At 42.3% G+C, this 23187-nt stretch overlaps 2 protein-coding genes across 2 annotated transcripts; one reads left to right on the plus strand and one right to left on the minus strand.

The window, feature by feature from the left end:
• Nucleotides 1-131: 131 nt before the first annotated feature.
• Nucleotides 132-13084, minus strand: LOC125882783 (tetraspanin-8-like). The gene is made up of 9 exons (XM_049566637.1): nt 12890-13084; nt 10582-10647; nt 9697-9810; nt 9517-9591; nt 9314-9412; nt 6455-6541; nt 4888-4947; nt 4703-4786; nt 132-1596 (listed from the first exon to the last, which is right to left on the minus strand). The coding sequence occupies exons 1-9, from the start codon at nt 12968-12970 to the stop codon at nt 1492-1494; spliced, it is 771 nt and encodes a 256-aa protein (XP_049422594.1). The 5' UTR covers nt 12971-13084; the 3' UTR covers nt 132-1491.
• Nucleotides 13085-14771: 1687 nt separating this feature from the next.
• LOC125883135 (ras-related protein Rab-19-like) lies at nt 14772-22650 on the plus strand. The gene is made up of 4 exons (XM_049567322.1): nt 14772-15818; nt 19560-19743; nt 21607-21710; nt 21798-22650. Exons 1-4 carry the CDS (start codon nt 15624-15626, stop codon nt 21984-21986), a joined length of 672 nt encoding a protein of 223 aa, XP_049423279.1. The 5' UTR covers nt 14772-15623; the 3' UTR covers nt 21987-22650.
• Nucleotides 22651-23187: the final 537 nt, after the last annotated feature.

Raw genomic sequence — 23187 nt, forward strand, 5'->3', positions numbered from 1 at the left:
ACTAAAATAAATACTCAAGTACCACAAAATCGTACAGCACTTGTGTAAATGTAGGTTTTTCCAGCTCTAAGAAACATTTAAAAAATAAAAACACCCAAGGAACAAGAATCACATATTTTATTACTGCTATTTACAAAATCTTACAGTCCATTCCATAAATAAAAAAACAGTGTATGACAGAAATAAAAATACCATCCTTTGCAAGAACATATTGTATATTAGGCATTAATGGTTAAAGTGCACAGGTAGACATTGGATCTGCTGTTTCAGATGAAACTCGTTTGACATCTCGACCGCAAGCAGCTCATGCAGCAAGTCATATTCGGAGTGATGTGGCGTAAAAGGCTTCTTCGGTGGGAGTGGCATCAGTTGGGACACTTCAGTCTCTGCAAGATTACTGGTGACACGTTTCCCTACGAGAGCCTCTCACAACCTGTCTGCAGCGGCCGTGCCAAAAACTCTCCAAACCTTGAAATTGAAAATTTGGAGGCAAAGTAATTGAGGATTTTACTGCGTGTCTACTGAATGTGCAACCGAACGAAATCCGCTCTCCTCCCGGTGGGCGTCATTTACCCACTCAATGTGCTTTAAGAACAACCGGATGGAGTGATTACGTTTCAAATATACATTGTGCATAACAAGGCATCAAGACATCCTGTTGTCCCGCTGAGAGCTGTGTCTCATTCCTTTGTCCAACCTGATTATTTACCCAAGAAAATACAATGCTCAGTAATAAATAAACGATTATATTTCAGTCAAAGCACTTTGTAAACACTGTTTAAGAAAGGTGCTACATAATATTATTAATATTATTACTGGTTCAAAGATTATTGGTTGCTCTAATGCTGAAAATTCAATGAGTGAGCTTAAGACATGTACGAATATTTAAATATTTGTGTTTAAAAGACGTTGGTCCAGTCGACAAGTGGTTAACCCATTAGTTGATTAATTGATAAAGTTTTAGCTACAGTAGATGCAGTTAGGTTAATATCCGTCTTTCCAAGACTCAGAGGTGTATCTAGGTATGAAGGAAATGGAGAGAAATAATATTGAATATTATTAAGAGAAGACAACACTGACTGTAAAATAAATAAATAAATAAATAAATAAATGAAATGCCGGGATCGGCTGCGGCTACTCAGAGAAAACAGATGGCTGGTTAATGTTGGTACAATATTCACTTTGAACATAATTCCAGAGATATGACAAAGAAAATGAGCTGATTAATAAAGACGGTTAGTTTCATTAAATCGCAATGTTTTTACAGCAGGAAGGCAAAAAAAGGAGTAATCTGAAATTGATCTATGCATGTACATTACTTCTCATATCACTCACATGCATTAACAGAAAGTTATAATGTCAACATATGTTCCTATGGCACAAAATGGCCAGCTTATGGTATACCACATAATGTGCTTACATGTGCAAATACAAACAAGGTATGCTTGATAATACAGTAATTTGAAGTGTGTATCAAAACATACAAGGTGACTAGAAGGCACCGGGAACGTATCTGTTGGATTGGAGAAGAGCCATGAACTCCTGTTTCCTTTTTATCTGGCCCATCAGCTTGATGCTCATGACGAGTAGAACCACCTGCGAGAGGGAGCACAGGAGTTACAAGCACGCTGTGCGTTCAAATACCCACACTAAAAAGATGTAGTATGTCCCAATACACAGTATGCCAAAAATACCAGGATGTTGGGTAACAGATATAAAAGCAAGAGGGTCAAAGTTCAGGGCGTAATGCTATGAGACATTAGTATGTCCCGACTGTGTGCAGACTGCATGCAAGAGTACGTACTTTATTTTTTTTTTAAGATATTTTTTGGGGCATTTTTGCCTTTAATCGATAGGACAGACAAGTACGAAACGGGGAGAGAGAGGGAGCGACATGCAGCAAAGGGCCACAGGCTGGAGCCGAACCCGGGCCGCTGCGGCAACAGCCCTGTACACGGGGCGCCAGCTCCACCCACCAAGCCACCGACGCCCCAAGAGTACGTACTTTTTAAAGGATAACTCCGGTATTTTTCAACCTGGGCCCTATTTCCCCATGTGTATGTGTGTGTATGATTCATAAGTACAACTCGTTATAAAATTGGTTCAGTATTGAGGGAGGTGGATGCAACTGGGAGCCGCAAAACGAGCTAAAACGGTAATGGGGGCAAATGCGTCCCGTATAAGTTTGCGCATTCAAAGTGCTTTATTTCGCCACTGACCGGTTCAGATCGCCAGTGTTATCTCTGTAGATAGCATACTAAGCGTTTCCCTGACCCTTTACCTCCTCCCGGCTGTGACGTCATCTCGCGAGAGCTTTGCTTGTTGCCAGGAGAAAACACAGGAGCCATGCTGAGCGCCGCTCAGAGTGGCGCTGGTTGTCCTGGAGTACAGTTGAGAGTTTTACTGCATCGATTGAAAACAATGGTTCGTGTTTGTGCTTATCCGAATTGCAAGAACAGGATGTCGTGCAACACCCCGTACAGCTTTCATAGGCTGCCTTTGTCGGACAGCGAGATGCTGAAGTTGTGGCTAGTTGTGCTACAAATGGATGCGAACAGACCATCGGGTCTGCAGTGCTCACTTCTCCCAAGATGACTACTGCCAGCCGAAGAAGAGAAGACATCCAATCCCGAAACACCTCTTCCTCAAGAAAACGGCTGTTCCACGAGTAGAGAGAGCTACAGACACAGGGGAGGTAATTTTATATAAACAATGTTCGAAAAGCTTAGTATGCTATTTACAGGGATAACACTGGCGATCTGAACCAGTCAGTGGCGGGAAAAAAAAAGCACACTTTTAATGCGCAAACTTATACGGGACGCATATGCCCCTGTTACCATTTTAGCTCATTTCGCGACTCCCGGTTGCATCCGCCTCCCTCAATACTGAACCAATTTTAGTACGAGTTGTACCTATGAACCACACGCACACATACACATGGGGAAATAGGGCCCAGGTTGAAAAATACCGAAGTTGTCCTTTAAGAGCATCTGCGGTACCTAGTAAAAGTAAATATAAAACGTACGTGATCCCGAACGCATTCAATGTGGTGTTCAGTGATGGCTGCCACGTGACTTTCTGGTGACCTGGGATCAAATCCGACCACCACAACCCCTTTGTACTATGTCTACATCATGACAGAAAGTATTGATTTGTATCACGAAAATTCTCTAGCACAGATTAGATCAAGGCCATAATTCAGTAGTCTTACTGAATTAAAATTGCTACACATTCTGACAAATAAAGGCCTGTCTCAATTAGAGGCCTGGTCTGATAACCAAGCCAGTTCTTTGGATGTATAAAACCAGGTTGTTGGCTACCTACTTCAGCTAACGTTAGTTCGCTGCTTAGATCGCACATGCAAATGTAAATGTTTAAACTTTTGTCAAAATGGACATCGGTTAGATTCTCTACATTTCAGTCGTTTAGTTCATCTTGCTGAAACCATGAGCACCAGAGAAGACTGGAATTCATTCAGATTTACCAGCATGACAAAAACAAGAAAAGCCAGAGTGGGGGTGAGGAGAGTCCAGTTTGGGAAAGACCCACAGTCTGTGAAAAATCAGGTTCCTCTGGCTCCTCCTAGTGCTGCTAATGACATCTGAAATAATCTACCTCGTCTGAATGACAATAACCAGTCAGCACCAGTAGGTGCCTCCAACACAGTGCCAACAGCGTACACGGCGAAGGCAAGCTGACAGAGAAAAGCCGATGCCAAAAAGCAAGATAAAGAGAGAGTTAAACGTGCCCAAGATAAAACAAGTGTAAACATAAGAGCAGAAAGAAAGAAAGACCCGAAAGCATTCCAAACTTAAACAGAAACTGAAGCCGCATGCTAAAGACACTGACATACTTCCCGACCTTTCCTGCATTTTGGCGACTTTTAAAGAATGAAAAGAATAAAATAATAAACACAGTGCATCAGCATTTAATTAATTCAAATTAGGTTTTGCTTCATGTCCCTGGTACTCCAGCAGAGTACCAAGAGGGAGGGAGGGAGACCAGGCTGTACGCTCGGCCTGCACCAGGGACCCACAGCCGGCTATCCTCCGTTAACCACGCACCTTTGGGTCCTGGATGCCTAAGTGAGGCAGAACAGAAGGCTCAAAGCCTCTGCAAGACTATGGAGGAGGGCAAGTCAGGTCCCCCCGTCCCTCGAGACACTCCTCAAACAACCAGTAGAGCATCCCATCAGACTTACGCAGGCGTGACACTGTCAGCACAGAGACGAGTCGTCCACCGGCAGCTGCACGCAACTCATGCGAGGCCGGAGGGTCAACAAGGACGGAGAAAGGGGAAGTGCCAACGGTAGGAGACAGAACACTTTTAGAGTCTTAGGGCTCATATACACTGTATAGTGCCAGAAACAGGCTGTGATAAGGTGTAAAAATTTGGAGAGGGCAATGAAAAAATGGGATAAATGGGAAAGTTGGTAAGTATAAATACTGAGCTTGACTGAGTGAGAGAACGCATAGGTGAGCGGGGCTCACCTATGCTCAGCCGAGAGACTCCTCGGCTGAGATTGGTTGTTCTCCTATAGGTGTGGTGGATTCTTGAAAATGCCATTAGAAGCACTATGAGGAGCCAGAGGAACATGATTATTTCTCTCATGTTCAACTGTCAGGGTAAAGTTTATGATGAGTTAATATCCGGGTAAAGTCTTACCGAACACATAAATGTGGAGGAAATAAACCACACATACCCAAAACACTCCACTTCCAAACTGTACAGCCATCGCCAGTGAGAACGCAAGCTTCAGTTCAGAGACATAAATTGGTAGGCAAGGCTGTGGAAACAAAGTGCAGGTTAATTGTAAACCAGTGTGAGGGGTCACCAGTAACAAATGTCAGGAACCACTGAACAGAAACAGATGTGGAGATCTTTTACCTCTTGATAAACATACTGGTTCTTCGGAGCTCCGAGTGTGGCGCTGCCCCGTAGTCGAATCTAGTGAGGAGCACAAAATCCCATCACATCATATGACAAATACAAGCTTCACTCAACACAGGTGAAAAGTGGGTGCCGCTTTGACAATATTCACCTTGGGGGCCTTTTTAAATGATCTTAAGGGCATAGTCTAAAGTGCATGGCGCGGGTGCATCTAAGGCTCATCCATCTCCACTTCCGAAGTTAATTTGTTAACTCCCAGATTTCTCGACCCACCCTCCCTTTCCCTTCCTTTCATCCACCATCGTCCCTACCTCATCCCTACCATCATTCCTTCATCCTCTCTTCCCTTCTCCCCTCAGTCTGGTGCATACCTCTCCCATGTCTCAATCTAAGTACCGTCTGGAGGGCCTGAGACAGAACCCCGACACTGAGTCTCCCTCGGCCTGATCTCCAGTGCATCCTCCCAGACCAACCTAACAGAGGACTTCCACCTTCACCCCTACAACACCTCCTTGTTAGTGAATTGCCAGTTGAGCACCTAATCTGGGTGCAAAGTAAGGTGCAAGGGGCAAAGGAGTTGTACTTTGTCGCTTTCAGTGTGTTGTGGGTGTAACATGAATTCAACTAATCAGAGTTTTATCTCCCATTCCCTTTAAAAGCCAGGCTGCACCTGGTGCTGCTATTTACACGATGGATTCAGCAAATTGAAGAGGTAAGCAGTTTTCTGCTGAGTAATAGTAACGTCATTGCAGCAGCAAAACTAAAAACTGTAGTTTTAAATTTGACAACGGAAATAGATCTAAAATTTTAGCTTCTGGAATTATCAGTGAAGTTACGCTGCTCCTCCTATGCGCACATCTCTCTTAATGTGAAGGGGCATTTAACTGTCTGAGCAGTGCGCCCTTGAAATAGCAGGACAATACTGCACCATTGATTTTAGACCAGGGTTTTCTGGTCAATGGCGCAATCACTTTCTGCTGCCTCAAAATAGCAATAAGCTACACTCCTATGGGTGCAAGCGCAACATAAAAAAGATAGCTGCATCTATCTGAAACTACCAGTGACAGTTGTGTTGCACTGTGTGTCGCTTTGAGCCGTGTGTAAGATAGAGACCAGGGTCCTATACACATAGTTTTGGCCATCACTCCGATCACTTATGATAATGTGTAACCTCCCAAATGTTGTTGTACTATAGACATTTATCAGATCTTGTAGAGCTACTTCAATGTTCAGCTTTAATCCACTGAACAGGTAGTTTAAAGTTGAACTCAAGAGTTCTCGAAAACCTGTTTGCCACCTCCAGTATTATTGATATGCACAATAAACTGTGCCGCTCAGTTGAAGCCAGATTACATTCCAGTCTCTTCATCAGTAAAGATATATTTTTAGGTATATTGGATTCTCTTCAGCTCTGCTGCAGCCCTCTGGTCAAAGACATACACAACTTCAAGGTCACTTAAAAAAAACAAAACGTTTTTCCTCATGAGTCTCACTTGACTGACAACATGAGGCTGCGGGGCCAGGATGAGTCATCGTCACTGCTTATATAAAAGGAGATACTCACGCATTTCCCTGGATAGTGACAGTTACAGGAGGCGGGGATGGAAGAGCCCCAGTCTTTGTAGCCTTCAATGAGACCACAGCACTCGAACTGGAGGTGACAAACACACACATGTACAGAAGTTAAAGGTTACAGATAAACCAGGACAAAATGCATCACAAGATATGTCACACAGGAAGCACATAAACATTTCATCCCTCACATCTGAGGGTACAAATCATGACTTTTCAATGTACTGGCTGGATTTGTACAGGGAATGATTCCCCCATGGCAGTGTATGTGATACTTCTTTATCCAAGTCTTTTTATTGGGGGTTTTCAAAGTTAAACAAAGAGTGGCAGTAGTATAAAAGTGAAAGCAGAATTTCTGATACAAAAAATAGTCAAAAATCAAAAATACTCTAAAGGGTGAGTTGTCATACATGTAAAGAAAAAGACAGATTATTATATATTTCAGAATATAATATTTACAGATAAAATTTACCGTTCTATTTAAATCAATAAAATAAATAAATAAAAAATAAAAGATAATAATAAATAAAATAATAAATAAAGAAATAAAATAAAATAAAAAGGGCGGTGGTCAAACCCTCTCAATGAGAATTTAATCTTTTCCAAATCCAGGTGGTGCGTCATATATTTATAAAAGTGAAAGCATAATTTATAAGAAATATAGAAAATATTCAATTGAAAAATAAAATTTAGCATTCTATTTAAAACAATTAAAAAAGAAAATAAACAAATAATTAAAATAATTATAATAATAATAATAATAATAATAATAACATCTTAGAACTTAGTGCATCTTTCTAAAAGTGGTCTGTAAAGGGTTGCCAGATCTGTTAGAATTTGTTTTCACACCCTCTTAATGAGAATTTAATCTTTCCAAATGCAGGTGGTGCGTCACATCCTTCTCATGGGCAGAATGGTCAGGGGCCCGTGTTTGCTTCCAATTTAATAATATCAATTTACATGCTAGTAGGGTTACAAATAATATCATGTTATGTTGGGAGCTGGTGAACACGAGATCAGAACCTTTAATACCAAAGGGTGCGGTCAGAGGTTCAGAGTCTACCCAGGTCGACCCAGGACATCTGAAAGTGACTGAGAAATATTTTGCCAATATGTTGAATATTTGACACATATATTTGAATACATTTACAGAGTTTATTTTTGATAAGTGAAGTCTATGCAATATTTCAAATGGCAAAAGTCAATGCTTAGTGCTCAAATGCTATGCCAATGCCAATGCTTGTGTGTGTGATAGATAAATCCACCACATGTGTGCATTAGGGCAGACTCCATAGATTTCTTTTCCTTTTATTCTCCTGCATTGTCAGAACTCTGGCAGCTTTCCATCTAACAAGCAAGAAAGTGTGGGGGAGAAAATGCCCCAGAAGCACACCTAAGCTAGCAGTAGTCTGTGGTGAGCAAAGGACAAGTCGGCTAACAGCACGTTAGTGGCTTGCCTGATAAACTGCAAAGGTTTCAGCTGGTTGTATTAGCAAACTAGTACAGCAAATAAACATGCTGTCAAGGATGGCAAGCCAGCAGGGACAGTCTTATGTGGTTTTGCTCCCATTAAAGGAGTGTGTTTTGTGAAGCCATGCTGTGAGGCGAATCTCCTTGTCATAAACTCAGTCAAATCCAGACACAAGGACAAGATACACATATTTTTACATATCTGACTTACACTTTCTCAGGGTATCGTTATCTCCCATGTCCATTATCAATATGCACTTTGAACACCCTTTTTTGTGCACAGATCATTATGAAAATACACCCATAAAAAGAACAAAGACACTGCAGAACCTGCCTGAAAATAATCACATTTTCAAGTTTGCTCGAGTATCAAAGCAGTCCAGTGATATCTTTCTGTACAGAAATGTGTTCACTGCACACAGGGACTGTTGATAGCTAATTCGGCATACTTTTAATGGAGAATCTGGCTGAAAAAATGGGGTTTAAGTTCCAGGCAACAGCTAACTGATGGACTCCATGGAAACACTAATGTGTTAACATGCTCCAATGCAATATGGGAAGTGTAAATGCAAAACTTTGATGACATGATTGGTGTTTCTCAAAGTCAAGGTCCTACAAAGGTTCAGCAAAAGCCATTCCTTGCATTCAGAGGCCGTTTACACGTATACGGTGATTTTGATAAATGGAGACATCTTCCTTCGTTTGTGCCCTTCGTTTACACGCAAACGGAGATTTCTCCTCTGAAAACGAGTCTTTCTAAAAACTGCGGCCAGAGTGGAGATTTTGGAAAACTCTGTTTGTGCGTTTGCATGTAAACTGAGATAAACGGAGATAGACGGAGTTATAGGCAGCCGACGTCACAGTATGCGCCGAAACTTGCGCCTGTGTCAAAAGTGCGACCTATGTTGCTATGGTGACAATGGATACATGGAAGGCTTGAGCTTCTCGTTACACTGCCACCTACAGGTTTGGCATGCTCTTGTGTATATACACGGTAAGTGTAAATGAAGATCTTTTTGAAAACGGAGACGGTGAAATGTCCGTTTATGAAAATAGCTGGCAACGTGTAAACGGCCTCTTAGCCGTCTGTGCTCTGTGTTTGCAGGCAGGAGATCATTAGTGCAACTGGGAACATCTGATGATGTTCCAGGTTATTTCAGTCTGTGTGCAGCTGGTCGCCTGCATGTCTCCAGCTGAACCTTCACTTCGCTGCTGCGTCTCTCTGCCCCTCTTTTGTTTGGTTATGTTGCTTTAGTTCTTTGTTTTTGCTTTGATGCACCTTGACAAAAATTTTTTTATTCACCGAGCACAAGCTCCATTTTGCTGTGGCCATTTCAGCCTGGTCAGGACAAGCATCAAGTTAAAAAATACAGCTGCTTACTTCCTGTTGAATACTATACAGCAGGGTCCTGTTGGCTTTGCTGGTTGTACTGAGGGGCATCATGGCGAGCAACTTGGACTCCTCACGCGCCACACGTTTCTGAGGAGGGAGAAATCACATTGAACACTCATTCTGTAGTTAAAGCTGCTTTTTAATACTTTAAGATAACAAAGTTGTAAAAGCAAGGCATTCAGGTACTTTACCTCATAAACATCTTGGTAACTTAGTGCTGTTCTAACAATTATCGTTTGACTGGCTGCCGCCATCCCAGTTGCATACTGCGAACACACATAAACCATCAGAGAAACATCATTTGCAGAAAACACTTGTATAAATACTGTCCTACACAGATGAAAAGAAGGCAGGTGTGTGTTTTTTTTTACCAGAATCAAACACCATCTCTTTCCTTTACAGGCTCCAACCACACCGAGCACTGAGAGCAGCAGGCAGCTGATCTCCACCACGTACATTATCACTACAGAAACAGTGGACACCAGCTGTGGAGACAAATAACAATGGCCTTAAAGGGGTTCATTGACTGGCAAATGCCCTGTTGTTTTATGTAACAAAATAATCTAAAAATCTGGCCCCCGGTAGGGTGCTAGACGGCCCCCCAACCATTTTCTAATTCACAATGAAGATAAATTGAATCACTGAGATTTTTTTTTACCACTTAAAGTACTTAAAAAGCAACAAAATGGAGCTTGTTGATCAAAGAAATGCCCCACAAACACCCAAAAAGAGGTCCAGGCTAAGCCCTGATTGTTCTCAAATCCTAGAAACACCCTTGGGGGCAGTGACCTGTGCAGGGCTGCTGAAAGTGGCCCCTGGCCTCCTGTCATTTTGTAAAAGTGGGCCCCAGGCAAAGCAAGTTGAGTATCTCTGATTTAGAATCAAATAATCTGTGGAAGATGTTTAATTCATGTATTTCTAACACTGCATGGCTACAAATGAGTTCAAAGGTCAGAGCTACAGTATGGCACAGGGCCTAAAGACAATGGACACTTCAGCTGGCAGATGCTTGCCAACATTAGCTCAGGTCTTGCAGAGAAAAGACAATATAAAAAGTGCTGCTGTGGTGCGTTCAGGCACTATTGATGTAGGACCAAGTAAACTCATGCATTAATAATCCCCCCAATGATCCTTGGATGTCCCAGCAACTCTTTTCCTCCTTTTAAAGCCTGACAAGACGAGGGTTATGTCCGCCTCCGATAAATAATATTATCTGCTCAGGGTATTATTTTCATCCGCTAAGAAGTCGGTCTTACTTTGCCAGTTTGTAGGAGGTCTCTGTGCCAAGCGACTGTCATCGTCAACATGAAGAAGCACAGTGCCTTTGGAGAAAGGAAACACAAAACTTTTGTTAAGAAGACATGAAAAGTGTCGAAGGCCAAACAGAAATTTTAGTTTTACAATGCCAGTGTCTCTTAAAGTTTCTTTACGCTTCTGCGTATACTCGAAGTACGCAGTTGCTCCACAGTTGCTGTGTGCCTATCATAGTTCTGCGTCCTGTTGGTCTACATCGCTATGCAATTTCCTGCCAAAGCACTTGGGGGCGTGGTGTTCTTTTATATACCTACCTAGACTCCGTGACGTCTATGGTCGTTGCTCGTTCATTGTTTATCTTCTGGCTTTGCTCTAGTCACAGTCAAGATGGCGACCGAGAGAGAAAGACTGTTGCTGGAGCTCGAAATGATAAACACCGAACAACAAATGCTCTTATTACAAATGTTATGATGACGACGAAGAGAGAGGCGACTGCGCCAATGGTCTGTATGCCCACTGAATGGCTCAAGGCGGTGTTGTGGTACTGCAGCAGGAAATGAAACCTTGCGAAATGCTGGAAATTATGTAGTTTGAAGGACCAATCATAGCTCTTGCGGCCTGTGTTGGGTCGGCATTGCCTCCACGTGTGGTTACAATTTTTTTGGGAGGTGCACATCGCGTCTCTGCATCAGATGGGCAGAAGCATAAACCTTGCTTTACTTTGTATCCAATCCATACATGTTATTTTCTCAGCCACTGGAGGAGTATCACGTCAAGTTAATTTAACTGCTAATGGAAGACAGTAGCACAGCTATCCAGGATTAGCCTACAGCTAAGATAATACCCAGAGCCGGCCCTTAAGCAAAAGACCATTTCACAATGTTTGTTTACAATAATTTTTGGGTAGAAAACCCCCACATCAGGTACATAAAATGAAACGTGAAAATTTCGTGCCATTTTTGCCAACAAATAGTGAGAAAACACTAAGATCAGAGACGAGCAAAATGGACGATTCAGGTAAGCCAAGCAAGTCATTATCTCTCCCATTGCTTGCTAGCCTGTAGCCATGGATGGCTTCCATTTAGGGATGCAGGGTATTGGATTTTTTGCTGATATCCAATATGCTGATATATTACAACTTATTTAGCTGATGACCAATACCAATATATCCACATTTTTCCCCACTTAATTTTGTGGTACCTGTACCGTTTGGACATCCAATGGAAGCAGTGGTCAGACATGTGCTGTGAAACGAGCTGGAACACTTTGGTTTCTCACTGCTCCATCCAGCTCCCGGGCGAAAAGTAAACAGCCAATATGGCAGCTGCCGAAGGACCGCGTCCATTCACTTTAGCTTTGGAAGAAACGCTAAGCCAACTACACTTATCTTTTTCCTTGAGAGAGGAACACAAGACTGCCCTAGAAGCCTTTGTTTCCAGGAAGGACGTTTTTGCCGTTTTGCCGACGGGATACGGTAAAAGCATAATATATCAGTTAGCCCCACTGTTCGGCAAACAAATGGGGGTTAGTGCAATCAATACGTTACATTGATTTTTGCTCTGATTGGCTATCGTGCTATCCAATTGCGTGTGGTGGCATTCAATATGCCTCAGTTAGTGCTGCCCCTTGGGTAGGAAGGGTGTATTGGTGACGGGTTAGGGTTAAAAAAAAAGTTTCCTAGGGTAAGGTGATTAAAAAAATACTGTATTTACTGTAGTAGTCTAGTCTCATTTTATTCCTTACAATGTGAGGGAGGGGGGCGAACCACATCCTGCTCCTGGCCCCCAAAAGTCTAGGGCTGGCCCTGATAATACCTTTGCAGGACGGTGATATCACAGCCAAATGGAGCCCTACAATGCACACAACTCTAACACACAAACACATTGTAACCAGCAGCACCATGAGGACATTACAGATAGTCTCTAGGGGGAGAGGTCTGTGTATGGAGGGATAACAGAGCAGGGTTATCTTTGTACATGCAAATGATCAGGATGGCGTCTTTTCTGACATAGCTACCAGTCATTTTTTTTGTCCTCAACACAACCTTAAAACATTATAGTGCATAGAATGCACCGCAGGCATTACCACATAGTAGCCTACATTCATAAATCTGATGGAGGGGACTGCTGCAGATGTGAGGACAGACACACAGCACCAGCATGGTGCTATTTGGGTTATTTATAGGCACACGGATGATTTGGATCAAAAATAACTGCAAGCAAATCCAATCCTTTAATCAGGGAAACAGCCCATACAGATGAATCACACAGGCCTCTTACATTGCATAGAGAAGCGGTAAGATGTACCTACCATATGCACAGCGTTTGCAAAAATAAACGGCCTCTTCAGGCTCGTTTTATCCGCCACCACGACCACTGCGCTCCGCTGCATGCTGCTGCGTCTCTCCCTGCCTCCACAACCAGCTTTTACATGCAGAAAATATCACAGCCGTGGACCTTTGGCAATAACTGTAAGGGCATCTACAGCGTCTATCTATGCGCACAGGACGTCACTGTGATGTGCTGGGTGAGGGGTCTGCGCCGCTTTCAAGTGCAATCGGAAATATGGGAATCGAGGAGGATTAGCGCACAGGGATGAGGTTCAGCCGGGATTCATTCATGAGTGAGAGGTGAAATGCAACCTCAGAAAAATCAGTTACTTGTATTTGGATATCTAGAATTATATTTATACTGTTAAGTAATGGATTACACTGTTTCAAATGACGTTTCATGTCCAATTTAAACATGTTATTCTGCACATCATCATGTTTCCTTTGTCCTTATGTGTATATATTTGGTTTTGTACTCAGTGGTGCCCTCAAAAGGGGGACATGGCCCCCCTGAAACAGCTGCCCTCCCTGGTGAAAAATAATTGGACGCCAATACTGTCTTTAAGAGGCTTTGGTGTGCTATGTTATGTAAGCAAAACCAGACAGCCCAAGGCATTTATTGGTACCAACCATGTCGTAAGTGCTTGATGTGAAGGGGGCTTACGAATGCTCTAAAGTGACATAGCCATTTTCAAATGGTCCCTTGAACTCTCACCTCAAGATATCTGAATGAAAATGGGTCCAATGGAGAACCACAACATATACACTGCTATAAACCATTGCAAAAAAATGTTGTTATGATCAGCTACAACAAGATGTAAAAACAATACTATACAATAGTACTTCATGTGGAGTTATCAAGAAAGTGGGGGTTTAGAGTCTAGCTTTTATATATTCCAGAGAAGGATTCCAGATTTAATTTATCCGAGGAGCAATTAATTGTGAATCTTAGTTTCTCAAGTTTGAGGAGTTGCATCACTTCCCTCAACCACTGAGTCCAGCTCAGAGGATAGGGGTTCTTCCAGTACCTCCGTGCTAATGAAGAAACAAATTTCATTACTCTGAGTTTAGACACCTGGGAACATTGTCAAGAGTTTGACTTTTGAGAAATGGAGGCGATGCAGCACCCTTAATTGAACGAGGCCATGCTGGGCCCAGATTAGGGCCATGTGGACCCCCTCAAGGGCTTTTACCCACTGCTCCACTTGCAAAGCCACCCCCAACTCCATCTCCTATATAGATCTCAAATATTCAAGTAATGGTTTAATGTAACTATGAAGTTGGAGGAATTTAAAGAAAAGAGACTGCGGTAAATTAGATTTAGTTCACCGAAGACTTGTCCATCATGGATGGGGAGAACAGGTGGCTGGGAGAGACTGAGGCAAGATGGTTATTTTTCTTTTTAAGGAAAGGATAAGTCGTTTGAAGAACAATGAAGTGCTTAATATGTACGGATGAATAAATCATTAGAACGGGATTGTTGTGGGACTCAAAATGTTAGTGTAACAGGATCAGTCTATGCACTTCAGACAATTAGGAAATATGTGTTGTAAAAATCAGAAACCTTGGAAATCAGTTCACTACGTTTACTTCACTACTCACAGTAAACAAAATTTTAACCAGGGGTGGCCAAACCTTTGCAACCTAACTTGAATTGTTCAGATTGTCAGAACTTTAAATTCTAGTTGGGACATTAAAGCGTACATCCCAAAATGTATTTGCACTCTTTATTGTGGCTGATGCTGCTCTACTGGCAAAATGACTGCATTTCCCAGCATCCCACAGCCTCAGTGGGGCTGGGCTACTCTCCTATAACAGGTAGGGCGGGTTCCTATTGTTTCCACAGGTGCTATGAAAAACTGAGAGACTCAGGAGGCTGTTAGTCAGTAGGAACAGGAAAAACGGATGACAGGAGGACACAGAGATAAAGAGAGGTAGAGGAGCCAGTGGATAAAAAGAACTGACGTGTGTGAAAGAACAGCAGGTGGATTGGAGAGGAACCTGGATTACACACAGGGATCTTTTTAAATTCTGTTTTATTTGAAGGAAGTTCCTTTTTCCTTTCCTGCTGACCAGGACCTGTGCAGGAGGACAAAAAGGATGGGATGTGTGATCATGCTTTTTTTTCTTACTGTGGGCCACAAACTGGGTCAACACCTGAGAAGGAGCTGAAAGGAGCAGCAGAGACTGAGGCCGTTTTGTCCTTCTGAAAGAGGACAGACTGAACTGACAGAGGGGAAGCTGAATTACAAAGAATAATCCCTTACTGAAATCAGGCACAGCTGATTGCTCCAGATTGCTGCGTCTGTTTTTTCTTTCCACTGTGTACGTACAGTTCAAATTTTAGACCATTTTGAATTCTATTTTGTAAACATGGGTGAGGTAAACAGGCTGTGACGTGCTTTCTTACCTTTGCACAGCACCATTAACATCTTCACAAACAAACTTTGCGTACCTTAAACTGGTTTTACAGGCTACATTTGGACTAACTACAGTCACGCTGCTGCAGGAAATCTAGCCTGACCAGCTGTAGCTTTGACTGGAAGGAAAACTGTTTCTTTATTAGATGAAACCTCTCAACTGAAATGCATTTTGGGACCAGTGGTCTTTCCTATGACACGGCCTTTACTCAAGCGTAAAGATACCCAAGCATCTTTAGGCCTCAAACAGTCCAAGTGATCTACAGTTGTCCACAGACTCCACTGTACCTCCACCATGCAGGCCCCAGGACCTGAGCATGATGACTCTTTTGATTTCCTGTTCAAGATCATCCTGATCGGGGACTCAAACGTGGGGAAGACCTGCGTGGTTCAGAATTTCAAGTCAGGGATTTTCTCAGAGAGGCAGCAGAACACCATCGGGGTGGACTTCACTGTGCGGACGGTGGACATCGAGGGGAAGAAAGTTAAGGTTGGCACTGGTGTGATTGAGTGTGTTGACGGACACACTGTAAAAGCATGAATATTGGGATGAGTGGAGCCTTTACTGTCGAAACCTGGCCTACCAGCAGGGGACTGTAGATTCAAGTCAAGGTTAGGCATTGGAAAGGGATAGAGAAGAATTTTAAGGTGTGAGAAGAGCAAACTATCGGCTTGCTCTCAGGTCCTGAAAAGCCTTAAAGCACTGAATTCAGTTTCCTAAAAGGCCTTATGAGGTATTAAGATGTATTAAATGATAAAGGCAGTAATGTCAGGTATAAACCCCCCTAATGGAATGATCATTTTAATTAGTTCATCCATCCATTTTATGTGGCTTATCTGGGTCGAGATCCCCTCGTTACACTATATTAGGAATTATTGTTGTATAACTTTGGGAAGTAGGGAAAATAATAATCCATCATGTAATTATCCATCAGCCCTGTACGACTGTGAAACAGGTGTTAAATTGCGTTCTATGCAGTATTCAAAAAGTCTTGAATTTAATAACCCTGCAGAAACCCTGATTGTGCCCCAGCTAAATGCCTCGATCCTTATCGCGGGTGTCGTAGAGCCAGCTGGCTCTGACAACGACAGGTGGTACAGCACAACACGGGGTACTACACAGGCCTTTTATGTGAAAGATATTTAATGAAAAGTACGCCACAAATCAGGAAAACACACCTCCTGTCAGATGTGATGGACTTTTTTTTTTTTTGAGGTTTAGGGATAAATGACACCACAGTGAGAGGCTGTCCTTTGGCTACAGTGTCAGTTAGACTGAGTCCAAAACCAGTCGGACCAGCTGCTCACATGAAGGACCTGTCCTTCAGGTTGTTCCGCTCGCGCTTTTGTGCAGACGAAAATAAACCTGGAATGACTTTCACCATGCTGTCATTAAGATAGAAAGGGAACTGAGTGATGTAGGTGGACAGTGATTGCTGAAGTTAGTCTGTACCCTGAGTACTTCCTCTAAAACCCTTCAAATGATCATCCATGTGCAAAGTGATTACCTGTATTGATCAATGGGTAGACACAGCCACTGCAGCACTCTTAATACTGTGGGTAGGGGTGCCTAGAATGATCAAATTAAGTCATTGCTACATCCAAATTTCCTACCATTTTGTATGTTTCTGTTTGTATTTGTGTCACTAAGGTTTACCTGGAGATTTGTCATAGCCAGGGGGGAGGAGCAGTGTGTGTCTCAACACACAAACACACCTACACCAACTGTACTGTTCTGTTGACAAGGCAGTTAGATGACTGCAAGATAAACAGTCATGGCATGCCGTCTTACCTCAAATTCGTTAAAGATACACTCTGCAAAATCATTGCATAGACTCATACAGATGTAATACCTCTCAGTCATCACTTGTGGCCTACTAGAAGTGTGTGGAGCTGTGTTTATCTGCAAAGACTCTGCCTTCTGCCTGAATCTTTTTCTTTTCTTCCTTGAGTGGATTGGCAGCTGGGAAATTTAGAAACCAGGTCGACACCTTGAGCTTTTTGTCGCACTCCACAGGCCATTTCTAAACAGTGTTTTGTAGTGTAGCGTGCTGTTTATTTCTGCTGGGGGGCCACTGCCATTGGGGAGTACTGTTGCCATGACTGCAACAGTGTTTGAGTGGGTGGGACATGTCAGGTGGTATCCACATGAATGCCAGAACCAAAGGTTTCCCAGCAGAACAATGCATTGGAACAAAATAATCACAGTTATTCACTTCACCTGTCAGTGGTTTCAGTGTTTTGGCTGATAGGTGTCAGTCTTCTGGCTAAGAGAGTGACAGGAGACATAAGCAATGCTATTTGACTGTACCTTAGGAATATGAAGGTCTTTACACTGAATACCAAAAATGGCTGTGAGAGGATTTGGATCAATTGTTCTTCCACGTGTTTTGGAAAGGGCTTCAAAAACAGAGAACCAGTCACCCAGAATGTATTACTTGTACTTTTGTATCTGTTACAAGAATCGTCACCCGAGGGGTACGTCTTTGAGATTTTGACTTTAGATAGATGAAGTCTGTATGCAAACTTGAATCGAATCAGGCCATGTCTGGCACATACTGATGAGGTGTGCATTCTCGGGAATGTATCTGACCGCTAGGCATCTGTAAATTGTAGGTTCAGATCAACCTGCCACAACTCTCTCAATGCATCAAGAGATGTCTGTAAAGATGAAAGTTTCAAATACATAATGGATATTGTGCCTTTGAGAGATAGAGCTGTTGGAAATAGAATATCTAGAGGCTGCTGTTCAGGGATTGATGGAAATGAACCTGTATGTTTACGAGCCCAATCTCGAACCTGCAAATATCTGTCCTCGGTATATGAAAAACACTAGCAATGTACATATCTTTAAATGAGACAATACCCTTCTCACGCAAGAAGGATTACAAAGTTAATAAGTTTCATTATAAAAAAAGGGGGAAACTGATGATTTGCTCCACTTGCGGCATGTGATTGGTTGTTTTTGTTCAGGCTAGATGGATTCTTGCAAATGCCATTAAGAGCAGCAGGAGGAGCCAGAGGAACATGATTTTTTCAGGGATTATCCATCTTATGCACTGCTCTTACGATATAGTTAGAGTTTCAAAAAAAATATGAAATTAGTTTTATAGAGTAACCTACTGTAGTTGTAACTATTAATGGTTAAACTGCGATGATCCACTCCTCCCTTTCTATTCCAGAGGCATCACCAACAGTGTTTACAGGCAGGATGTCGGTATTTAATAGTCTAGAAGCATTTTATTTTCCCATTTAATTTGTTTTTATGTACGATGAATCACAATATAAGTCAGCATAAGGTTGTAAAAGTAACACAATGAAATGAATTGCTTGGTAAATTATCAGCAACTCAATCTAATACCTTTTTGTCAAAGTCAGCGAGTATCTCCTCACGGTCCGCTAGCTTTCCAACGTGTGTGTGTTCTGAAAAAATATTCAGTGTTCACACACAGCCCTGGCTCTGTAAATGGGAGACAAACAAAGTGTTGGATCATGCTACACAACACTATCGTGCTGTAGGGAAATCACCTGGATGTATAAAGAGAAGTGGGATTAAGAGGGATGGTAAAATGGAGCTCCTCAAGGAGCACTGATGGGAGGGGTGTAGTTCTTTAGGTGTAGAGTTCAAGTGTCAACAATCTCCCTCCAGAATCTACATTTAAAGGTTCAGTATGCAATTCTAAAGAAAGACAGATAGATAGTAGACGGATGTTTTAAGGTGTTTTAATGATGTTTTAATGTTCGTCAAATACTGACAACTTTGCATTGGTAGTCGGACTGATCCACAGACCTAAAGTTGGTGTATCTGACAACCTGGGAATGATACTCAATAATCTATCTTTTTTTTAGGACGACATACTGCACGTCCTGTTATAAACAGTCAGGGTTATTTATTTTCACAAACTATATTCAGAAATGTTCAGATGTGATTCACTATGCTGTGATTTGGTTTTAAAGTAGACATAGTTCAAACCATTAACACTGGCGCTAAAAATAGGTTGAGCAGGTGAGTTTAGATTGGTCGCCATGACAGTCGTTACTATGTTAACATGGTCTGTCAGATGCTCAGGGAGTATTCTGCAGAGACATAAAGAATCCAACACACTGTTTCCCATGAGTGAGTGTGTGAGTGTGTGTGTGTTTTATTGTCCATGTCAGCCATACATCTAGTCACGTGTATTTAATCCATATAACTGTTAAAGCTGATTCCTTGTTCCCGTGTGTGTAACAGATGCAGGTGTGGGACACGGCAGGTCAGGAGAGGTTTCGCACGATCACCCAGAGCTACTATCGCAGCGCTCACGGTGCCATCATCGCCTATGACATCACGCGACACCCGACCTTTGACTCTGTGACTCACTGGATCAAAGAGGTGGAGCTCTACGGAGCGAGCAATGTAGTGCTGGTTCTTATAGGTGAGTGTGGATGTGACATGTTGGATGTACTCCTTTTGAACATTTAAAGGGACAGTTCAACCCAAAATCAAAAATTCATATTTTTGCTCTTACATTTATTGTTATTAAGCAATCTAGATTGTTTTGGTGTGAGCTGACGAGTGTTGGAGGTATCGGCCATAGAGATGTCTGCCTTCTCTAGAATATAATGGAACTAGATGGCACTCAGCTTGTGGTGCTGAAAGCACCAAAAGAAATCAGGACCTGTTTACCGAAGATAATCCACGGTCTGTGTTGTGAGCAGTTTCGTGTAAGAACTATATTCTTGTACCGAACTACACCTGCCAACTGTATCACAGTCCCTCAAGAATTGTGTGGCCTTTTTCTTTTTGGGTTTGGTGCGGCCTGAAATGCCTGATTTCATGGCAGCTTTTCGAAATATTTGCATTGGTTTTAGTCATTTTTTGCAATGAAATTGCGGGATCAAGTGAAAATTGCAAATTTAGTTGGGTTGATGCTGTCTCAAATTCAGAGCCTAGCATATATTGCTCCAGGAGTTGGGTTTCTCTGTAGGCTGAGGCGGAAGTTAGCATGGCTCTGGTTCCCTCATCCAAACGTCGAGGATTTTCCATTGAATTTTGGATTATTGCTGAAAATAGGCTCTGTTGCAACAAACATTTATGATATTTACATGGTTTTCAGCGAGATAATCTTCACAAATTAACACAATTTTTGATGATTATGGAAGCCTAAATGTGATCACAAGAAGTAAAAAGCCAACCTTAAGCTATTAATGATCTACATTACAGTCGCATGACCAATGCCACCACCATAACAAGACTGTAAAGCCATGTTGGGTGTGATGTTCTGTGGTCTTGTTTAGCCACATGTTAGCAACTGCCATTATCAAGACACTTAGAAGCTTCAAAATTCAGGAGTGGGGTTTTTACTGACATATTTTATGTCATAGTACAAAACGTGAAAGTCTCTTTAGTTTGGGTTAACCACAGACCTTATTTCAAGCATCTAACCAAAAACCCACTGACTCTGAGATGAGGAAATTGTGCGTGGGAAAATGCATTCAGTGTTTAACCTCAGAATTAGAATCTATTTGTAATGATGGGTGGTAGTGGGGGTCTGCAACAGCTGAGCGTAGGTGATTGTAGCTGCTCTCCTCCTGCTCTCTCTGCCTGGTTAGCATGAGCTAACAGAGCAGCAGCTAACGTCCAACTCTGAGCCATAAACAGTCTCAACAATTTCACACCATCACTGAAATGGCTCGACTTTGCCGTATAACATGTAAAAACTAATGGGTAACGTTACCCACGTGATGCCTACAGTTAACCCTGTCACTGTGTGTGAGACTCTGTGCAGGGCGTGGAGCTCACTCTCCCACAGCTGTAGTATTATCATAAACAGAGAGAGAGAGAAAGCAAGGCAAGGAGAGGCTGAGATTTTACCTGTTTCAGATAGCAGAATTTCCAATACATTTGCAAGGTCATCTATATTTCACAGGGATTGGCTGAATTTGTGAGAATTTGTATGATCACAACATCCCGGAGGCACTGGTATCATCACGCAGAAGGAAGTGTGCATCTATTGCTAGCTCTCGTAGCACCACTGAGCTAGCTAACAATACAGCAAAGCCAAGGAGGACGCCATTAATGTTTACATTTCTTGTTGTTGAACGTCTTGTTGAATAGATTCATGCCTCCTACTGTGCAGTGATCTGCCAATACTTCCTGACTCCCACCAAAACAATCTAAATTGATAAATAGCACTTTAAGTAAGAGGAAAAACATGTACTTTTGATTTGGGAGTGAAGTGTCATATTAAAGTAGTCTTGTGTCTGCATCTCTAAGCTACCTGACTGTCTCCATGCAGGTAACAAATGTGACCTGGAGCAGGAACGTCAGGTTCTGTTCGAGGAAGCCTGCAATCTGGCAAAGGAGAAAGACATACTAGCTGCTCTAGAAACATCTGCAAAGGTAATAAGCGGACTCAAGCATGTAAAACACAGAGGAGCTGGTTAAAAATTGTTACATAAAGTTGTCAATCTCCTTCTCTGCGTCTAGGAGAGTCAGAATGTAGAAGAAGCCTTCCTCATGATGGCCAAAGAGCTGCTGTCCCGTAACGGCCTCAATGTCCAGCCGGGGGACTCTGACAGCAGCAACACACCTCGAATTCTCCTTCGGTCCAACTCTCGTCCAGTTAACGGTGCGGTAGCTGCCTACACACCACCAGAGAAGAAGACATGTTGCTGATTCGAACGTGGATCTGACAGGGAAGAGAGTGAAGGACACTTTTTATTGGGAATGTTGATGAAGAGGAATGGAAGAAGATCCAGAGATGCACAAAGCCTCAAGAACCAAGAATCTTTGTATGGAGGAAGTTTGGGATATTTATAGTATTGAGAAATGAATTCAGTGAAGGCCACTTATCTGTGACTTACCTGGCCTGAGAGAACATGGACTGTTTCTTCTCCTCCAAGTCATGTAATATTATCAGCACGAAATGCCATTTGACTGTTACTATTCCATGTTTTTAAGTTTGCACTACCAAAAGTAATCAAATTTTGAATGTAATCACTAAAGCATCAACATGGGGGTTAATAGCCATGAAATCTAAGCATTCTAAATATCCTGAAAACCTGCTGGCCTCAGCATACCTGCCAACCTTGAGACAAAACCGAAGTAGGGGACTGGGGATCCTCCAACAAAAAAAAAATCTGCTGACTCAAAGAACAAAAATAAGTACACTGCAACAGCATTTTTATGTTAAATACTTTTAATTGTACTTTCAATTCTCAGGAAAAAATACAGAATAATCGCCCCTCTGCTGTGAATCTCTGGCACAAACGGAACTGTTGAACTGTATGATCATGTGCTTGATAGAAAAAGCATTGCAGTAAATGGGAATTCTTCTGTCCTGGATGTCTGAAATTGCTTGAGTATTAACACTCTTCATTTCTCTCTCCATCTCTCACTCACTGAGGACGACGAGGCGCACTCCTGTGTCATGCGTATGCCAGGAAACAACATTTGGTGTAGGTGTATTGTTGTCTGAGTGGACAGAGTAGACTTTTAGAGTCCTAGGCAGTGGTGTAGTGGTAGTTGATGAGGTGGGTGTACCTCTTGGTAGATGGGTCGGTTACCAAGGAGGAAGTGGGTATACTCTCCTCTATATTTCCATGGCTTTTTGGCTGATAGAAAGGTGTACTGTAAATGGTAAGAAACCTGCGTATACCCTCCACTACACCACTGGTCCTCAAGCTTATACACACTGTACAGTGGCAGAAACATGAAAAAGGGCAAAAAGGTGTGAAAATGTCTCATAAATCGGGAGAAATATGGGAAAATCTTGACCCTTGGAGGTAAAGGGGAGAGGGCAAGGAAAAACGTGAGTCTCCCGGTTAAATCAGAAGGGTTGGCAAGTATGGGTTCAGCCCATTATCCTGAACACAAC

This window comes from Epinephelus fuscoguttatus, linkage group LG22 (genome assembly GCF_011397635.1).
Source record: "Epinephelus fuscoguttatus linkage group LG22, E.fuscoguttatus.final_Chr_v1".
Taxonomy (NCBI): domain Eukaryota; kingdom Metazoa; phylum Chordata; class Actinopteri; order Perciformes; family Serranidae; genus Epinephelus; species Epinephelus fuscoguttatus.

Excerpts from the sequence above, each read along its gene's own strand:
- LOC125882783 (XM_049566637.1), bottom strand. The coding sequence starts at position 12,970 with ATGCAGCGGAGCGCAGTGGTCGTGGTGGCGGATAAAACGAGCCTGAAG. Across the intron at positions 10,648-12,889 it reads TTGCAAACGCTGTGCATATG|GCACTGTGCTTCTTCATGTT; the intron begins GTAGGTACATCT and ends CTTTCTCCAAAG. Across the intron at positions 1,597-4,702 it reads TTGGAAGTGGAGTGTTTTGG|GTGGTTCTACTCGTCATGAG; the intron begins GTATGTGTGGTT and ends TCCCTCTCGCAG.
- LOC125883135 (XM_049567322.1), top strand. The coding sequence starts at position 15,624 with ATGCAGGCCCCAGGACCTGAGCATGATGACTCTTTTGATTTCCTGTTC. Across the intron at positions 15,819-19,559 it reads TCGAGGGGAAGAAAGTTAAG|ATGCAGGTGTGGGACACGGC; the intron begins GTTGGCACTGGT and ends TGTGTGTAACAG. Across the intron at positions 21,711-21,797 it reads CTCTAGAAACATCTGCAAAG|GAGAGTCAGAATGTAGAAGA; the intron begins GTAATAAGCGGA and ends CTCTGCGTCTAG.